The following is a 17,156-nucleotide window of genomic DNA, read 5'->3' as shown; positions in this document are numbered from 1 at the left end:
GGGTGTGTTGATCAAGTCTGAGAGCCAATCAGATGGTGCGCTGATTGAGTCAGCCAGTCAGGTGATGGTGTGCTGATCCAGTATGCCAGCCAATCAGAGGATGTGTCCATTTACTGTACCAGTGAAGGAGATTGTCCACGAACTGTCAATGGCAACAAATGTAGTTTTAAAGATGCTGTTTCCAAGTCAGAATTTTACAGAGTAACTGAAACATTTCTCACACATAACTATTTGGAACAACTCAATTTTATAGTTAAATAGACCCAATATAGAGTTTGGCACAACAGGAGTGTGAGAAAATCAGGACAACCATCTATTGATTTTCAGCACTTTCTGGGAGTGCTAACATATAAATATCACTCCTCACGTAAAACAGACATGGAACTTTTCAAGCCTTCTTTTTCTCCATACAGCCCAGATGTCTCCTTAGTGAACTCATGGATCAGGATTGACTGCATTCATCGAGAGGTCACAGCCAGTGCGGTCATTATCTTCATTAATGATGTCCAGTTCTGTACATACATTGTCAAATGCTTTTTCATCTTTTATTGCAAAACGCTTCTTCACTTGCATAAAAAACGGAATAAATAGAGCAAAACAGGCCACTCCAATCCCGGCAGGCATTCCGAGGTAGACATACCTGGAAGGACAAATATGGAAGGACATCAGAGAGAATTTAAAAATGGTATTTCGTAGTAAATGCTCTTCTCAAGACTGTACGGAACTACAGATAGTTGTGAACACAATCCAGACCGTCACGCAAACCAGCCTCCCACCCACTGACTCCATTTGGACTACTCACTGCCTCAGGAAGGAGAAAGTGAGGTCTACAGATGCTGGAGATCAGAGCTGAAAATGTGTTGCTGGAAAAGCGCAGCAGGTCAGGCAGCATCCAAGGAACAGGAGACTCGATACCCCGAGCATAAGCCCTTCAACTGGATTCCTGATTCAAGATTCTTAATGAAGGGCTTATGCCCGGGGCGTCGAGTCTCCTGTTCCTTGGATGCTGCCTGACCTGCTGCGCTTTTCCAGCAACACATTTTCAGAACTGCCTCAGGAAAGCAAGCAACATAAACAGAGACTCCTCCCACCACAATTATACCCTCTTCCACCATCTTCCATTGGATAGAAGAGATAAAAGTTTGAATACACGTGTGAACAGATTCAAGAACAGCTTCTTCCTCGCTGTTATCAGACCTTTGAACGGACCTTTCAAATCTTAATATTGATCTCTCTCTCTCTGCAACTTCTCTGCTTCTGTAAGGCTGTATTCTGCATTTTTTCTTCCACTGTATATGGTATGACCTGCCTGTATAGCTTGTAAAACAACACTTTTCACTGTATCTCAATACACATGATAGCAATGAATCAATCAATCAATCTAAAATAAATCAAATGAACATTTTAAGGTGAGAAATGATAGCAATGTCCTATAGAGATAGCACATTCTGATCAATTATTCTGGGCTGCCTCACAGCCTAATCAAAAGATCCTCTGGAAATACAATCAGAGCATTTTGGGGGATGCGCCTTGTCTACTTCTGGGCCACAATTGTCCTGAATTCAGTTGGAAATAGGTTAAAAGCAATGATGAGTCACCTTCTTGATCCACTGGTGTAACGACATATGCAGTGATAGTAGTAAGAGATTTTGACTCAGTGACACTGAAAGAAAGGCAATATAGTTCCAGCTCAGGGTGGCATGTGGCTTGGAGGGGAACGTACTGTTGGTGGTGGCATTCCCATGCATCTGCCGCTTTGGGCCTTCTAGGAGGTAGAGGTTATAGGTCTGGATGGTGTTGAAGAAGACTTGGTGAGGTGCTGCTGCGCGTCTTCTAGATTATGCACACCGCTGCTATTGTATGCTGAGTGTGGCTGGAGCAAATGCCTAAAATGGTGAATGGGGTGTTAATCAAATTGGTTATGGAGTCCTGGATGATGTTGGTCTCCTTGAGTATTGCTGGAGCTGCACTCATCCTGGCAAGGGGACAATGTTCCATCATACTCCCGATTTGTGATTGTAGAAATGGTGGACAGGCTTTAGTGAGTCAAGAGTTGAGTGGGTCACCACAGAATTCCCACCTTTTGACCTGCTCCTGCAGCTGCTGTATTTATAGGTGAGGTCCACTTAAGTTTCTGGTCAATGATAATCCCCAGGCTGTTGATGGTACCAGATTCTGAGATGGTACTGCCGCTGATCAGTTGGTTGGGTTCCCTCTTGTTAGAGATGGTCATCGTCTATCCCTTATGTGACTTGAATGTTAAAATCATGCGCGCGAAGACCAAATTACCCGGGCACAGAGAGAATGGCTCCCTCACCCAATCAATAAAAGAGAGCTCAAATAAGTAGAGAGTGGAGCTGCAGTCAATTGACAATTTACCTTTGATCTAAGCAAAACAATGTGGAAATTGATTCAAAGATTTACGGATTATACCAAGATGTCACGAGCACAAAGGCCTGGGCAGCACAGCTCGAAAGTGTCACAATGAAAACTGTAAATTGCCCCCAAAATACCTTCATGTACCTGGTCAAGGCAGTTACTGTTCAGCCCTGATTCTGACAGGATATACCGAGCCTTGTAGGAGGAGCCTACACTAATGTGAGGCTTGTAGGCACATCCGGCTGATCTCAAACATCCACCAGCCTTGCAATGGAACTCTGACGCTCAAGGATTGGGTGTCCACCCTCCCCACTTCCACCCAATGCCCCCTCTTCCTACTGAAATGCCCCTATCCATTGAGAGAAAAGAATTTTACCATGACAATAACCAGGAGTCGGGGTTTGGGGGTGCTGACACAAAACCACTCACACTGGTCAACTCTAACTGCACGACCCTCTAACCAGCTTACTTCATCTGCTGGTCACCTCCAATTTCATGCTGGATCCGACAGAAACTGAGAAAGTGAGAAGTCCCAGTGCAAAAAGTGCCGAGCTCTCCAAAATTGTGCATGTGTTTATCGAGTCGCGAGTCACCTAGTGGACTCAGGAAGAGTTATCCGAAAAAGTTGGGAGTGGGCATCTTTCAGCTGTGCTGAAAAATGTGTTGCTGGAAAAGCGCAGCAGGTCAGGCAGCATCCAAGGAGCAGGAGAATCGATGTTTCGGGCATAAGCCCTCCTTATTCCTGAAGAAGGGCTTATGCCCGAAACGTCAATTCTCCTGCTCCTTTGATGCTGCCTGACCTGCTGCGCTTTTCCAGCAACACATTTTTCAGCTCTGATCTCCAGCATCTGCAGACCTCACTTTCTCCTATTTGATCTTTCAGCTGCGCACCTAATTTCACTTGAAGAATGGCAGGGGTTCACATGATGGCCAGATGAACTCAACCACTGCTCTCAGAGTGAAGACGGATACCACAATGATCAGGGGTATTGCAGAAGTTTCATCATATTGTGCTGCTGTCAGTAGATTCTCACGAGGTTTAGTTTAAATGGATTGTGGCTGCACTGGTTACCTAGGGAACAGCATACCAATTGGTCACAGTACCACCATTATGTTTAGTCCAACAGCCCATTCGGAAATAGCAACAAACCTGAAAGCATCCGTGTCATACAGCCTGCAAGCCCCTCGCCTCCCACAACTGTTGGTTCCCCACTTCAGGCATGTTGTGTCTATCAGAGCTCCAAAGTAAATAGGAGCTGGAATTCCAGCTGGAATAGAAGGAAAAGGACACAGTGTTGGAAAGACTTTGCAAATAACATTTTGAACAATAACAACACGTCACATTTATACAGCACCTTCAATATCAGTAAAATATATCAGAAGGGTGTGATAAGGTCTAAGAATTGACTTCGAGATTTGGTGCAAGTGGGAGTTCTGTGAAGCGGGAGAAGGATGTGTCGCTATTGATGTATTTTTATCAATTTCCCAAAATTGGAGAGTGTTCAAGGTTTTGATTTGAGAAATTAGTGATTGGTTAGTGAATCTTTAAGGTTTTATCCTTCTAAGTGCAGTAGTTTTAAAGAAGTCCTGGGAAGATATAATCATTGTTATAAGGGCATGGATGGTGATATCTTGCTTCTGTAGCATGTGGGAGCTGTTGGACGCCAAAGTGATCCACACTAACTGCGGTTACAGCAAGTGTCTGTCCAATGAGGAAATTCATTCCAATATTGTTGAGCTGAATATCTGAGCTTCAGACACCGCTGTGCAACAGGGAGGGAGGTACAATGACATTGTTTCATGAGGCAGTCACATTCGTTATGCAAGGTATTTCAGATTTTCTTCATGTCAGGAACAGGAGGGTTTGGCTATGAGTGAAGCTGGCATGGTATCCAGAACATAGCATTAACCCAGGCAACAGTCCATCAGGTTCATGCATTCTTGCAACTTGTCTGGTTGAGAGCAGGGACTGCAGAGAGGATGAGCAAACTGATCATTGCAACATTGAGCAAGAGCCATTCAAGTGGTGTCAACGTAGCTGCAATAAAGGACAGCATATAGAGTCATAGAGTCATAGAGTATTGATACAGGTCCTTCTGCCCATCATGTCTACGCTGACCAACAAACACCAAACTAAACTAATCCCATTTACCTGAACTTGGTCCATAGTCAACAATGCTCTGGCATTTTAAGCACTCATCCAAACATTTCTTAAATGTTACAAGAGTACCTGCCTCCACCATCCTCTCAGGCAGCACCTTCTATGTATCTACAACCTTTTGTGTGAGCAAAAATTTCCACTAAACCAATTACTCCTCACCTTAAACGTACGCTGTCTGGCAATTAGAGGATTCCCTGTAACTGAGAGGGTGAGTTCCAAAGGCTGTGTTGCTGCCTGTGTCAGGATTAAGGACAGTTCCCCATTGCTGGGAGAAACTTAAAAGAAAAGTCTTCAGTTGTCATGGTACATCTGAACATGTGACGTAAGTAGGGCTAAGAAAGAGGCTCTATTGATGGAGGTGAGCAACTGGAGGCTAAATTAGAAAGCAGAAACACAAAGGTAATAATCTCTGAGCCATGAGCAAATCGGCAGAAGGCAAATCAGTTCAGACAATCAAAGGAATGGTTCAAAGACTGGTGTCAGAGAAATGGGTTTTGATTTATGAGGCACTTGTACCAGTTTGGCGAAAAGAGAGAACTCTAGCACTGGAACAGTCATTACCTGAAGTATGCTGGCTTCAATTTATCGGCAAATTGTATAACCTAGGGCAATGGAAGGAATTAAACTGAATAGTGATGGGGTGGGGACAGGGTTCACTTGAGGAGAGATTTGGAGTGTTAATGGGAAAGGACAGGGCACTACGGCAGGGCAGTGATGCCAGTCATGAAAACCAGAGAGTGTTGGGAAGGCATAGAGCAAACAAACAATAAAACCGGAGGGTTTGCTACTGCTACAGAACATTGCTGAGACCACAGCTATTGTATTATATGCTATGTTTTGATCTTTTTACTCTAACAGGAGTGTACTTGCATTGGAAATTGTTCAGTGTAGGTTGACTAGGCTGATGTCTGAGATGAAGGGATTGCTTTAAGAACAAAGCTTGAGCAGATTGGGCTTATACACATTGGAATTTAGAAAAAAGAATGAGAGATGGTGACATTTAAACACAATGACATCCTGAGGGAGCTTGACAGAGTAAATGCTGGGAAGATGTTTCATTTTGTTGGCAATTCTAGAACCAGGAGGCACAGTTTCAAAATAAGGAAGCTCCCATGTAAGGCAAAAATGAGAAGCAGCTTCTGCTCTTCGAGAATTGCTTATGTTTGGAATTCTATTCCACAGAGATCAATGGAGGCATTGAGTACATAAGGTAGAGAGACTTTGATTGACAAGAGAGTTAACTGTTATAGGGAAATGCCAAGGAAGTTGAGAAAAGGACACAATCAGATCAACATAATCTTGTCAACTGGCAAAGTATGTTCAATGGACCAAATTACCCACTCATGCCCCTATAACTTATGATGTTATGGTGAGTTAGCAGACCATAACTTAAACACAGTCAGAGCTATTCATAAGGATATCCCAAGCTAAACAGTTAAGTTTTAATTGAAAACAACAAATGCTGAAGATCACAGCGGATCAGGCAGCATCCATGGAGAGAAAGCAAGCTAATGATTCGAGTCTACATGACTCTTTGTCAGAGGTGAAGTGAAGTGTGTAGGGGGCAGTATTTATGCAATAGTAGAGGGGTGAAGTGCTGGGGGAGAAAGGATATTGCTAGTTCAAACACCTTGTCGAACAGCAGCCATGAAATGGAAAACAACAAAGATGTCCATGGTGGAAGAGATAAGCAGAATTCCTGTTGGATGGAAGAGTAAAACTTCTTCAGGGTGGGCATTCCTCGTGCCCTCTCTCCATGGATGCTGCCTCTAGCATTTGTTGTTTTTGGTTCAGATTCCAGTATCTGTAGTAATTTACTCCTAGTTAAGTTTTAATAATTTTCTTAAATGAGAGGCTGGAGCTGGAAGTGGAATTTCAGAGATCAGAGCAAGTGACAGCTGACAGGTGTAGGAAGGAAAACAGCCACATTGGAACATAACATGTTTTTCAGGCCCTGTAGGTTGTTACATGGTGGAAGTAGAAGATGCAAAAAAAAAGTCAGAATTGCAGAAGCTTACATTGTTCAAAGTGCTGCATGGGTGGAGGAGCTCACACAGGTCTCGAATGGGGAGGCCATTACATTGAAAGTAACATTGAGAATTTTAAAATGAAGGTGTTGCCTGATTGGAAGCGAATACTGTTTAGTGAGAAATGAGCTGTTGGGTGAATGGGCTGTATTTGAGATTAACTTAAAACATCTGCAATGCACAGATGTTTCATCTTGTCGAATAATTTAGAACTTGGAGCCATAGTCTAAAAATAAAGGAAGGCCATTTAGAATCCCCACAGTGTGGAAACAGGCCATTCAGCCCAACAAGTCCACACTGACCCTCCGAAGAGTATCCCAACCTATTCCTGTAACTTGCTTTCCCAATGGCTAATCCACCTAACCTACATATCCCTGGATAATATGGGCAATTTAGCGTGGCCAATCCACCTAACCTGCATATCTTTGGACTGTAGGAGAGAATCAGAGCACCCGGAGGCAATCTGCACAGACACGGGGAGAATGTGCAAACTCCACAGAGACAGTGACCCATAGATGGAATTGAATGCAGGTCCATGGTACCGTGAGGCACCACTCAGCCACCATGCTGCCCTGACAGAACTGAGGAATCTCCTCTCTCTCAGAGGGTTGACAGTTCTTGAAACTCCCTTCCTCAAAAGGCAGAGTCTTCAACTATTTTGTAGACAGAGGAAGATAGATTCTCGATACAACAGGGACAAAGATTTTTGGCGCTATGAGGAATGCAGAGGTGAGGTTAAAATCCGATCAGCGGTATTCTGATTGAATTATGAAGCAGGCCCGAAAGGCCAAGTGGTCTACACTTGTTCCTTGTTTACACGTTTATAAAGGCCAGCAGACTTGTTGTTCTTATGATAAAACGCATAAAACACATGAGTTAAAAGTTAATGGTCCATATTTCCACCTCAGGTAGGAGGACAAGTATTTAGCTAAACTAACTTAAAGGTGTTTCCCCTTTATCTCTTTTCTGACCATGAACTTCAATAATTCACAAATTGTCTCTAGGGGCATTTTATTCTGCATACAGAATAGCAAATGTGCCAGAGTTGAGAATATTTCATACACCCTCCCGTCAAGGTCTGCTCAGATGACTGAAGCATCTGAAGCTCACATAGTCTTTCATAATGGCCACTAAACATTATACATGTAGGTGACTATTTCCTCTGCTCATTATTTCTCATGAAAGCAGAAGAAACAAAAAACAATTGTATCCTAATGCTTATGGAAATAAATAGACAATAGACAATAGGTGCAGGAGTAGGCCATTCAGGCCCTTCAAGCCAGCACCACCATTCAATATGACCCTGGTTGATCATCCACAATCAGTATCCTGTTCCTGCTTTATCCCCATGACCCTTGATTCCACTATCTCTAAGAGGTTTATCTATCTCTTTCTTAAAAGTATCCAGGGACTTGGCCTCCACTGCCTTCTGGGGCAGAGCATTCCATATATCCACTACTCTCTGGGTGAAGAAGTTGATCTCCCTAGTCCCTGCAATGCCAGAAAATATTTTAGATTTTTTGTTGCACTTTGTGTGAAATTGTACAGCCCTGACTTTGGCCTAACCCATCAGATATGAAGAGTTCAAATTGAAAGCTCATTTTCACAACAACAACAGCATTTATTTATTTAGCACCTTAATGTACTTCATAGATCTGTTATAAAACAGAGTATCACACCAAACCACATAAGGAGCTATTAGGTCAGATGACCAAAACAATGGTAGGTTTCAAGTCATGTCTTAAAGGAGAGAAGTGAGGTAGAGAAGCAAAAAGGTGTTGGAAAGATATTCCAGAGTGTAAGGACTGCCCAGTAAAGGTGCCACCAACAATGACACAGCAGTTAGAATTAAGGTTGTTCAGAATTGAAAGAGCACAGATGTCTCTAAGGGTTGTGGGGGTAGAGGTCATTACAGGGATGTGATAAAGAGTTAAGTCAAGGGACGATTTAAAAACCAGGATGAAATTTTAAGATCATATCTTGCTTGAATGGGACCAGCACAGGTCAATGAATGCAGTAATAATTGAAGAATAATTAGCATGAGTAATTCAAAATTCAGCGAAACTGACAAAACTCACCGAACATTCTTATCATCAGGCTGTAAATGCCTATTGCCAGGGGTTTCATCTCTGTATCAATGGACCTGGTGGGAGCAACAGACCAGTTAAATTGGCATGTGGACAATGAAACACTGCCCAAACTCTCCAGAAATCTTACTCATTTTGGATAGGATAGATGGCGTAACAAGGGGAGGAGGCTTGCATGGAGAATGATGCTAGTATAAATTATTTGGGCTGGATGATCTGTTTGGATGGAACTGAGTGTCTCTCTGGCCACAAAAGCAACTTCTTGAATCTTGGTAACAACAAAATGTTTTTTTAGAGAGAGAATAGAATCCCTACAGTGTGGAAACAGGCCCTTCAGCCCAACAGGTCCACACCAACCCACCTAGACCCATTCCCCTACTATCCTATATTTAACTCTGACTAATACGCCTAACCTACAATTCCTGAACCCTATGGACAATTTAGCATTGCCAATTCACCTAACCTGCGCATCTTTGGATTGTGGGGGGAAACTGGAGCACCCGGAGGAAACCCACACAACACGGGGAGAATGTGCAAACTCTATACAGATAGTCACCCAAGGCTGAACTTGAACCTGGGTCCTTGGAGCTGTGAGGTAGCAGTGCTATCCACTAAGTGTCCCTGGGCTCTCCCTTTTATCTTCACAGCTGGTGTTTTTACACCTCTTGTTACTCTTGCTGCAATGAATCAGTCCATTAGCTTAACAGATTACTAAATATTTTGGAATGTGTTAATTTCTAATTTGCAATAAAACTCATTAGTTCAGAGTTTCTACCTCTGAGTCTGAAGGTTGCGAATGCAAAATCTAGGCGGGCTCTCCAGCGCAGTACAGAGGGAGCTCTATGTTATTGTTATCAGTTGTGCTGTCTTTTGAATGAGATGTGAAATCAGTGCTGTTCCTGAGCTCTCAGAAGGATGTAAATGATTTTGATACCATCTGAAAAATATTTGAAGAGTAGGGAACTCTCCAGGGTACCTGGAAAATATTTATCATTTAAAGCACCCCCAAATCAAATGGCCAGTTAATGTTTATCATTATGAACTGCATTGTGTCCAAATTAGCTGCTGCGTTTATGCCAAAAGTACTTCGTTGACTGTAAAGCGCAATGGGATTCCTAGCATGCTATAGAACTACAAGCTTCCTTTTATAATTACACACTACATGTTTTCATTTCAACAGAGTTTGGGGAGTTCTGATCAAAACATCTTTCTTATCAATGCACCACAGAGGAAAAACATACTTTTTACCAGAATTCTAGAAAACAGGCAGAGAACAAGTTAAATCTCTGTAAAGATCATTACGCAAGTGTCACTTTGCAAATGTGCACACCTACCTGTTGAATTTAAGTCCATATTTTCAAAAGCTATTTGAGAGAATTATCGTCAAAGGTAGAATGGATAGAATTATTTTTCCTTCTGGGTCCATTTCTCAGCAATCTACACACATGCATAGACACACATATATGCACACAGACACATACACGTGTAGGCACTCGTGCACACACACACGCGCGCACACACACATACACATATATACAGACACACACACACACAGATACATATACATGCACACAGATGCACAGGCAAGCATGCACAGACACATGCACGTGCGCACACACACACAAACACAGACACACATGCACATATACACAGACACACACACACACAGCCACATGCACACACACACACACACACACAAACATACACGCACACATAATCATAGACTCAGACCCAGACACACATTCATGTAGTCTCACACACACAGATACACACACATACTCACACAGTCTCAAACACACACTTACACACATTCACACACACACCGCCCTGACCCCCCCCATGCACACACAGTCATCCACATCCACACACACAGACACACAGATGCATGCACGCTCATGCACAGACGCACTCAGACACAGACACAGTCACACGCATGCATTTAATATGTTAATGTATCTGATGTTCAGATTTGAATTTTCATTTATAATTACTCATAACCCCAAGGTCAATTAGGGATGGACATTAAATTCTAGCTCGGCCGACAACACCCACATCCCATGAATGAATGAAAAAAAAAGCCAGGGTTAGGCATCTGCAAATACCACACTTCAAAGTTCTTAAATTATGCTACACCCGTCAATTATCATAATTACAATGCAAACACTTTCTAAATTAGTATTTATGCTCTGTAATACTAAATCATCTTGACAGTCTAACTCAGGTAAGTGCAGAATCATTAGTCATTCAATTAATATAATTACAATTATATCATGGATGATCCAACATGTAATTAAATCAGCTTTACTTAGACTTTGTTGCCTCAACAATTTTAATTCTATAAATTATATAATTGCTACTATAACAATTTACATGAACAAAATATAATTCCTTCATTTGCGTAAGGATCCATTTTGCAGCTAAAGGGCGAGCCATTATGAATATAATATCTCTCAAAATGCTAACTGGGTGTAGTATCACTTTGATGAAGTAGAATATGGATTCTGATAATTTACTTTGACTGACGCATGATAATGGACAATATTCAAGTAAAATGAGATGATTCTGACTCCTATTGAATTTTAGAACATAATATAACATTACCCCAGCAATTCTCAAACATCAAAAAAAACTCAGTGATACCTTTCTAGTAATTGTATAAGCAGTTATTAATATGCATTAAGAATGTATCTCATCCGCTTCTAAAGCTGCTTCGACATGTAAAAACAGCCTTATTTTGAATTGGCTTCAACATAAGAATGCAACAAGAAACATGGGAATTTTACACAGCTATCGGGTTGTTGCTTGATGTGGGAGTGTGTATGTGAACAAGTGCATTCTGAATTATAGTCAGAGAGTCATGGAGTACAGCATGGAAAGACATTCTTTGGCCCATCATACCCATACTAGTCATCAAGCACCTATCTACGCTAATCCCACTTCCCAGCAATTAGCTCATACCATTGCATGCTCCATAGAGCATTGCATAGCCTTTCAAGTATTCAGCTAAATACTTCTTGAACGCTATGATGATTCTCACCTATGACAGCATGGTAATTATACTGAAGAATGCAGACATGTTAAAATCCAACAAAACTCATCTCTTCAATCAAACCTTTACCTCCCGCCACTCCCCACCCCACTCTCAGCTACTGATGTCCTGACTTGCATCTGTTTTTCATTTTCTTATCTATAAATCAATTTTGGAAAGCTCTGTATCTTAAAGTTACCATCTTTCAATGTTATGATACAAAGTGCCCAGAATTTTAGATATGCACTGGAGCTAACACACTATCAAAATGACCTAGATTTCCCTAAGGATCTCTTCAGGGAATCAGTCTTTACCATCTTCAGCAGCTAGTGAGCCTAAGCTGTGGGACTGCTTTAAGTACACAGGTATCAACTATCAAGAACCTTTATACTTCTCAATCCAATCGAATCAACTGCACGTTTATAGGAGAGTTTGGAAAATCATCCTTAACATTTTCTCTTCATATTTCTAAGTGCAATTGCAACTCTTATCTTTCCACATCTCTTTTATATGCAGAAGGCATATGTGCATTGTATGTTGTTTTTCAGATTCAGTCCATTTTAAGGCAAATGTTTCGATTATTTCATGTTGTGGCTGAGTTTCATTGCGACCTTTCACGAGATTGGATAAAGTAATTCACTTAAATTCAATTAGTAGTTTTCAGAGTGAGTGAATATTTGCTAATAAATTATGTTGTCCCGATAGATGGAAGGGACAGCTGAAGCTTATTTTGCATCTATTTTGCATTTCAGTAAAAGACAAAGCCTCAGTTTTTCATCTCTCACCTCTGAGAGAAACCCCAAGAAATCAAGGGTGTGCTGCTCTCTAGAACAGTTTTTTAAATTCCTATCACTGCAAATCAGAGTATTTGGATGTTGGCTCATTATGATCATGGGATCTTATTGTGTATAGTTTGGTTGCTGTGTTCCCTCCACAACAACAGTGACTACAAAAGCATTTTAATGGCTATAAAGCATGTTACGATATCTTGGCTACGTGGTTCTTTATGACTCTATTTGCTCCACAATTTAAACCCCAAACACTTATCCAAGAAAAGTTTTACCTGATTAGTACCTCAAACTCGGCCATGCCTCCAAATGAAAGGGTGAACGATTCGAGAATGGTTACTGCTAAGTAATATGGAAAGACTTTGTTGCAATCTTCAGTTTTTGGGCACTGTCCCAGTACTACAGAAGAATTGGGAGCTGTCAAATGGGAAACACACCTGCAGTTGTGGAATTCCTGTGTAGAAAAGGCTCACAGTCATGAGATGTCTGGGAAAAAAGTGCAGACCAGCAATAAGAATTAAGGCTCCGTTTTGATATTTGAATTCACAATACTTCTTTGATCAAGATGTCTTAACAGTCTATTTCCTTCATGGTCTGGGTTATTTATTACAACAGCTAGTATGGCTTTGAGTAGAAATCTTTCCTGCTTCAAAATTGGCAACTTTCAGGAGGTTTATCAGAATATGAATTGGCATCTGGAAGTCAATTTTACTTTGGACTGGTAATTAATTGATTTTTTTTCTGCAACAGCTAGACTAGCATGTACCTTCACAAGGAATAACCTACTTGACCTCATTCTTACTATCTTTCAATTCAGAAAGCCTGCTACATGAGTTAAATAGAAGATCACTCCTCAGAGTTTATCTTAGGAAAACGTTTATCTTATTAAAGCTGGGGATTCATGACTTGGAAAACCTGGGGATTCACTTTGATCAGCAAGCATATTTGGTTTTACCTTTCTCAAATGTTAATGCTGTGGTAGCAGCCTTTTATTTTACAGAAGTCAACATATAGGACATCTATAGTTGCCAACTTTGCATTGAGCATGGCCTGACATGGCTCATGAACTTCACTCTGGAATAATTGTCTTGGCTGCATTCATCGCAGAGAGGAGGGAAGTGGAACTGGGCCAATGCATGACTCCCTGCCCTCTGTTTCCTCCCAGCTCTCTTCATAGTCGATTGATCTTCGCATTCTGTTGTCCTCTACCAATGCCTTTCCACATAGAACATAGAACATAGAAGGATACAGCGCAGTACAGGCCCTTCGGCCCTCGATGTTGCGCCGACCGAATCCTACCTAACCTATACTAGCCCAATAACTTCCAAATGCCTATCCAATGCCCGCTTAAATGACCATAAAGAAGGACATAGTCATCCTCCCGAGGTCACAGCCATCAGCCTAATCATCAGCATCAATGGCCATCATCCTACTCCTCACTTACATGTGGCCTTGTTGTGGACATGTAGACACATAGGAGATGATGATCCAGTGGCAACTTCACAATTTGTTTGGTATATAATATTCATTCATCTTTACTTTTCCATAATATATCAAAATTGAAGACTTGAAATGATTAGGAAAATCTCTTTATTTCTGAAAATTAAATCTAAGCATTTCCATATTGGGTTCAGTTCCAAACATTATGAAAGCAATCAGCTCTTAGGATGAACCTATGTTTAGTCTTATCAAGTGGATAAATTAATTTCTTACCATCTTTAGTCCAGTCCCACTCGATGAGTTGCAACCAGCAAGACAAGGAGAAACGTAAGTTAGTCCATTTCCAGCACAGACAGGTTCCCACTCTGAGCTTGAGCACATGCAGTCAGTGTTACACTGGGAGAATAAACTGTGCTCATTGTCCCATCTCTCCATGACTCTGAAATACAATAGCAGAAGGATGCTAAGTGTCAACGATGACTCTAACCCTGAAGGAGAAAATATTATTCAAACTCAGTCACTGAGAGTGAAATAAATGAAATCAACCAAGGCTTCAAACCTTGACAGGGACAGCAGGGTCAGGCATTCACTTCCTTGAGCCTGTAGTCCGAGCAGTCAGTTACTGTGTTCTGAGATTTAACAATCCTGACAACCACATTGTCAATCAGTAAGGACATAAGGTGCTGGGAGGGTGGATAGATGGATAGGGGTTAAGATGCCCTCTCAGGTAGTGTAGGGCGGCAGCTGGGGTGGGTGCCATTTCAGATATCGGTAACATGGCAGCATTTGATCTTGTCATGGCGGATCTGTATCTTCCCTCCATTCACCAAACTCAGGTTTGTAGACCTTAATACTCCAGGATCACAAGATCAACCAGATGCAGTTTGGAAATATCTTACTTACTAAGGAGTGATGACCACCAACAATCTCTCCTGGTCCACCCACGTCGATGCAATGGTCAAGTTTGCACAATGTCTCTATATCCTCAGGACACTAAGGAAATTCGGCATGTCCAAAAGGACTCTTCCAATTTTTACAGGTGCACCATAGAAAGCATTCTATCTAGGTGCATCACAATGTGGTTTGCCAACTGCTCTGCCCAAGATTGCAAAAAACTACAGAACTGTGAACACAGTCCAGCCCAGTAAGGAAACCAGCCTTCCATCCATCAACTCTATCGATACTTCCTTATCCCAGATCCAACCCTCCAACCACTTCAACATCCCCTCCCATTCCGCCAACGACAATAAGTCCAGGTCTTCCTCCACCACTAAATCCAAGCCACCCGACGGCTGGAGGAAGGATGACTGATCTTCCGCCTTGGGACACTCCAACCACACTGGATCAACGTTGACATCACAAGTTTCCTCATCCCCCTCCCCCTATCTCATCCCAGACCCAACATTCCAACTCGGCACTTCCCTCTTGAACTGTCCTACCTATCCATCTTCATTCCCACTAATCCACTCCAACCTCCACTCTGACTCAGCATCCTCCACCTTCATCTATGTATCGCATTCCCCCAGCACTCCTCTCCCATTTACCTCTCAACTCCCTTGGGCACGCCCCAGACACACATTCCTGATGAAGAGCTTATACTCAAAACGTTATACTCAAAGCTTATACTCTTTTGCTCCTCGGATGCTGCCTGACCTGCTGTGCTTTTCCACAGCCACACTTTTTGACTCTGATCTCCAGCATCTGCAGTCCTCACTTTCTCCTTCTATCTTTACTTGCCACTGCCTTGGAAAAACAATCAACATAATCCTCCCACCCAGTTATAATCTCTTCCATCATTTTCCATCAGGCAGATTAGATTAAATTAGATTAGATTCCCTACAGTGTGGAAACAGACCCTTTGGCCCAATCAGTCCACACCAACCCTCCGAGGAGTAACCTACCCAGACCCATTTCCCTCTGACTAATGCACGTAACACAATAGGACAATTTAGCATGGCAAATTCACCTTATCTACACATCTTTGGACTGGGGCACCAGGAGGAAACCCACGCAGACATGGAGAGAATGTGCAAACTCCACACAGACAGTCACCCTGAGGCTGGAATTGAACCTGGGATCCCAGTTTATGTACACATGAATAGGTACAAGAATAGTTTCTTCCCCTCTGTTATTAGACTTCTGAAAAGACCTCTCAAATTTTAAATTTTATGTTGATCTCATTCTCTGTGCACTTTCTCTGTAGCTGTAACGTTGTATTTGTTGCTCTGTTCTATTACCCTAATGCACTTTGTATTGTATGATCTGCCTGTACCACATGCAAAACAAAACTTTTCTCTCTCTCTAGGTACATGTGATGACAATAAATCAAACCAAGGTTTCATAGAATCCTAGAATCTGTACAGAATGGAATTCGGCCATTCGGTTCATCAAATCCACACTGACTCTCGCAAGAGCATCTCACCCAGCACACTCTATCCCTATAACCCTGCATTTCCCATGTCTAACCCACCTAGCCTGCATCCCTGGACACTATGGGATAATTTACCATGGCCAATCCATCTAACCTGCACTTTTTGGACTGTGGGAGGAAACCAGATCATCTGGAGGAAACTCATGCAGACAAGGGGAGAATGGTCACCCATGGACTCTAATGCTGGTCCCTGTGTGGCTGCAGTGCTAACCACTGAGTCACCTTGTTGCTTTGGTGGGTACAGTGTTCCAGATCTCCACTACCCTTGCGTGAATATCAAAAATGGCAAAAATTTGCATTTAGGTATCACCTTCAAGGTAAACATAATTCCAAAATGATTCACATCACTGTTATCGAAATTTGATGTTGAGCCATATAGGTCATATGAAGGATGACAACTAAATGAATCTTGGCCACAGGATTAAGGAGTGAAATATGCAGGAGCAAGAGAGAGAGAGAGAGGCTGTGAAGTTAAGCCAGGAAATTCCAGAACTTGAAGCTGAACAGCTGAAGGCACTGTCACCAGTGGTGGAGGGATTTGAAGTAATTTCGAGGGTCAAAGAGCTGGGACATGTTATTGAGTTAGTCAAAACCAAGATCACAGAAGGATCTAAAAATGAGGATGAGAATTTTGTCATCAAGACATTGCTTAGTCAGATCTTGATGTAAATCAGTGAGCACAGAGATGATGAGTGATCGGAACATGGACGTGTTAGACTATGAGCATTAGGCAAAGTTACAATAGTTCCAGAGGATCAAAGGGCTGCTCTCTCAAGAGAGAGAGATGACAGATGGTGAGTTTAACCTGAAGGTCA

At 42.0% G+C, this 17,156-nt stretch overlaps 1 protein-coding gene across 1 annotated transcript in view; it reads right to left on the bottom strand.

The window, feature by feature from the left end:
* Nucleotides 1-435: 435 nt before the first annotated feature.
* Nucleotides 436-17,156, bottom strand: part of LOC132826821 (solute carrier organic anion transporter family member 1C1-like) — a 54,495-nt gene continuing 37,774 nt past the window's right edge. Inside the window, exons 10-14 of the mRNA XM_060843070.1 lie at nt 14,184-14,349; nt 12,746-12,924; nt 8,646-8,710; nt 3,530-3,647; nt 436-640 (exon numbers count right to left, since the gene is read on the bottom strand). Coding sequence (XP_060699053.1) covers nt 436-640; nt 3,530-3,647; nt 8,646-8,710; nt 12,746-12,924; nt 14,184-14,349 — 733 coding nt within the window. The remainder of the gene's footprint in view (nt 641-3,529; nt 3,648-8,645; nt 8,711-12,745; nt 12,925-14,183; nt 14,350-17,156) is intronic.

This window comes from Hemiscyllium ocellatum, chromosome 23 (genome assembly GCF_020745735.1).
Source record: "Hemiscyllium ocellatum isolate sHemOce1 chromosome 23, sHemOce1.pat.X.cur, whole genome shotgun sequence".
In the NCBI taxonomy this organism is placed as follows: Eukaryota; Metazoa; Chordata; class Chondrichthyes; order Orectolobiformes; family Hemiscylliidae; genus Hemiscyllium; species Hemiscyllium ocellatum.
This window is presented reverse-complemented; position numbering and strand designations above follow the sequence as displayed.